Below are 3,755 nucleotides of genomic sequence, written 5' to 3' on the forward strand. Positions count from 1 at the left end.
GGGGTTAGGTTCATAAGAACAGTAACAAGTTTGTTGAAAAGTAATGAGAGTTCTTAGTATGAAACAAGAAGAAGAATCCAAGTTTGAATATATCAACAAAAATGGCAATGAAAGCTGTTATTTTTACTGGAAATGAGTGATATTCCTGCAAATTCATTTATGAATCTCAACTTAATTGGTTACACCCAAGTTCCATTAATTCAACTTGGATGCATTGGAAATTCTTCTACAAAATACTGAAAGCAACACTGTTTAAACCCTAAAATATTCACACATGACGATTAAATTAGATAGAAATATTTTCGATGTCAATTAGAAATTTTGTATTTTGACTCTTAAATTTTGAAGTTGTTCTAAAATATTCTTGGATAATTCTTCTTTATTATTAAAATTTGAAAGGCATACATGACGTCATATATGATTTAATTATATATATAATTAAGATTGCTATCATTTATTTTAATTTAAAAGATATTATTTTTTAGTATAAAAAACGTGGGGTAGGAAAAATTAAGCACATAGATATTAATAACGGTTAAGTTATGCACTCTTTGGTAATTTAAAAGATATCATTAACATTGTTTATAATACAATTCACACAATAAAAATGGTTGACTACTAAATACATGAATAATAATGCTATAAATGATATCACGTACCTCGTAGTTTCAGTACAATCATGTCAATTTTCATCCATTATAAGAACAATTTCGAAAGTTGAAGTGAAACTTTTTGAAAACTAATCGAACAACTTTACGTAATAGTATGTTATATTTGATGGAACGGTTCATTAATTACTCTCTACACCGATCACTTTTTTTAAAAATGAGGTCTTTTGAGTCTATGGAAAGCGAAAAAAAAAAAAAGGTATTGTATTGTAGCTCTTTAGCTGTGATGAACTCTAATGAAATAGTTTCATTTGAATCCACAAATAACAAATCCTTCCAAATGAAGTTAGGATTAATGCATACCAAAATTGAAATGATCGGACCTCTCAACCTCCATGGATTTTAGAAAGGGTAAAATGGAGGAAAGTCAGTCCCCATTGTTGCTTCAACCTACCTTTCTTACTTAAAACAACAAATACTATCATTATTGTGACCAGAAACTATACCTCAAATAAACATTATCGCAGCAAAGTTGGCTTCATATATCTTGGCCCCCATTTCCATTTTAGTGTGGCTGCTACAATGATCAAGCTTGATCGACTCAAATAGCTGAACTTGATTGCAACTCTTCTTCTACCAATAATTCATAACAATTTAGAGTGAAAATTATCCGAATGGAAACAACTTTCAACGGTGAAAATTAAGTCCTTAAAACTTCAAAAGAAAAGAGTCGTATCGTATCTTGACAAAACCAACGTCTAGAGTTTACAGGCGGAGAAGAGCAGACATGGGAATGCAGGCCAGCGTCACTAAGAAAGTCATTCCATTTAGGACGAGCACAAGCCGTCTCTAGAACTTTCAATAACAACATTAAACCCTGTAAAACTTAGAAGCTTATCTTACTCTCTTCATCTCCCAAATTTCCCTTACCTTCGACTGTTAATTTTAATTACAAAGAGATAAATCAATAGAGATCGAGATTATCTTTGATTAACAATCAGCAAGTACAGAAATCAGTAATTTACCACTGATAGAAGCTTACTCGTGATGAAGTGAAGCAATGATTGGCCATTCTTAGCAATCGAAACAATCAATAAAAGGAAGATATCTTACACTTCAATTTGTATTATTTTCTGCCCTTTTTGAGTAAATTGAGTACCTGCAACTTCAGATAGTTTTTCTAAAAGAAACCATTGATTCCTTTGTTAGCTAGCTCCACACTGCTTTTCCCTAAACCCCCTTTGCTTCATAGGAAAGGGTGGTGCCAGCCAATTTGGAAACTATCGATATCACTTTTCCCAGCTTTTACATTCAATAAAGACGTCACATTCAATAAAGACGTCTCCTTTACCACTAAACCACACTTTACCAAAATTCACGCATGATTTCCTAAAGCATAAACACAATTAAAGTTGCTTGCAAGGAAAAAATACATTTTGAGAAAGAAATCAGAAAGAATCTGATCACCTACTAATAATTATATAAGATCTTGCCAAATCTTCTATAATGTATGGCCTCTAAATAAGTGAGAAAATGAAGCATTATGATGTGTTTAAGGAACAAAGCAAATATATACACCTATTAAAGGTTAAGAAAAAGAAATGTGTTGAACAACTTGGAAGGCTAACAACAGCTCATTTTACTATATTTGCTGAAATATCCCGATGGGTCAAGTAATTTTGTAAGGAGAACATGCTACTTCTTTCCTTTTTTTTTTTTTTTTTTTTGAACTGAGTAGCCTCTATGCTTCTTTTTTTTTTCACATGTACAATATTTGTATGACTATATGAAGAACTGAAAAGGGGAAAACAAAATAAATATCCTCACGCAAGATACATACAGGATAAAGCCGAATTGATTTACTGCACCTTCTACAAGTACATCAGCTCCCATTAACCGCCGCATGATTTTCTTCATATTTTGTACACATCTAAGCCCACATGGGAGCAGAAAGTTAGAAAGGTTGCATATTATCCATGAGGCTGAAAAGACAAAGAGGAAGGTATAAATAAGCTTACCTGAACTTCTTCCAGGAGATTTTGAAGTTCAACTTTTATCTCAGTAAATGGAGGCCGATTGACCGGATCTGCATCCCAGCATCTTTGCATCAAATCCAATACTTTAGGGTGCACATTTTCGGGAAGATCCGGGCGTAGTCCCTGAAAACAGATTGTAAAATCTAACCCTTGAATACTGTGTTCTGTCAGGTTGCTAAATGGGAAATAATGCAATGCTTTGGACTCCTCCATACCAAAAACTTCAGGAATTCTAAAGAAAAGTAAAAAACCAGCAACCGGAGAATTATTCTAAATATATCCTCAATTCATCCTAATTATCTGGATTTTTGTATATATTTATCAGCAACCTTTTTCAATTGCCCTCATCTTTCCTTTCACAAACTTTAAATTGAATCTTCTGTTTAGTTTTCCCATTCGTGTATCATGAGCATGACTTTTCTTATCAAACGGAAATTTATACAACAGCTACGTCAAGTTTCCTCATTTATCATTGATCAATAGGTGCTACATATGGGAAGGAAAAAATTGATCTTCTCATATATTTTTAGTAAAGCGCCAAAAATTAGGACATATACAAACCTGTCTTACTCCTAGGGCAGCTTGTAGCGGTGTCATGGAATCATAAGGAACCTGAGATGCCAAAAGATTGGGTCAAAAGGATAATCCCAAACATGGTAATTATTGTATAAATACTAAGCGATCAACAAAATAATAATAAAGATATCTAACCATCTTATACATAATATTGCTCGGTAATAGCTGCCCTATTATGTAACAGGAAAGTGAAAAAACAAAGCAAATTTAGCATTGTAGTCAGACTTGAGACGTACCTTTGCTGTAACTAGTTCCCACAGCACAATCGCAAAACTGAAAACATCTGCTTTCTGATCATACGGCAGATGATTTATTACCTTGAGGTAAAAATTATTCATCGCCAAAAGATTGAAGTCAAATGAAATGCTGTCAATACTATAAAATACGATTTCTAAATTCAGAAATTAAGTTGGCTTGGTAATTTGTAAATCTTAGTAGTGAAAGTTTTACTTCTGGTCTCATGTCTTAAAAAAAAAAAAAAAAAAAAAAAAAAAAAAAAAAAAAAAAAAAAAAAAAAAAAAAAAAAAAAAAAAAA

General features: G+C 32.3%; 1 protein-coding gene across 7 annotated transcripts in view; it reads right to left on the reverse strand.

The window, feature by feature from the left end:
- Positions 1 to 1,120: 1,120 nt before the first annotated feature.
- LOC111461595 (serine/threonine-protein kinase STY8-like) overlaps positions 1,121 to 3,755 on the reverse strand; it is a 14,662-nt gene continuing 12,027 nt past the window's right edge. For 4 of the 7 annotated variants that reach the window (XM_023105182.1, XM_023105211.1, XM_023105218.1 and 1 more), the window contains exons 13-16: positions 3,457 to 3,537; positions 3,206 to 3,256; positions 2,627 to 2,767; positions 2,230 to 2,538 (exon numbers count right to left, since the gene is read on the reverse strand). In XM_023105182.1, the coding sequence (XP_022960950.1) occupies positions 2,491 to 2,538; positions 2,627 to 2,767; positions 3,206 to 3,256; positions 3,457 to 3,537 (321 nt within the window). In that variant the 3' untranslated portion in view covers positions 2,230 to 2,490. Of the gene's footprint in view, positions 1,998 to 2,229; positions 2,539 to 2,626; positions 2,768 to 3,205; positions 3,257 to 3,456; positions 3,538 to 3,755 lie in introns of those variants that run through there. The other 3 variants (XR_002713608.1, XM_023105200.1, XM_023105191.1) reach the window with 3 other exon arrangements.

This window comes from Cucurbita moschata, unplaced genomic scaffold, assembly GCF_002738365.1.
Source record: "Cucurbita moschata cultivar Rifu unplaced genomic scaffold, Cmos_1.0 Cmo_Scf00002, whole genome shotgun sequence".
Lineage (NCBI taxonomy): Eukaryota > Viridiplantae > Streptophyta > Magnoliopsida > Cucurbitales > Cucurbitaceae > Cucurbita > Cucurbita moschata.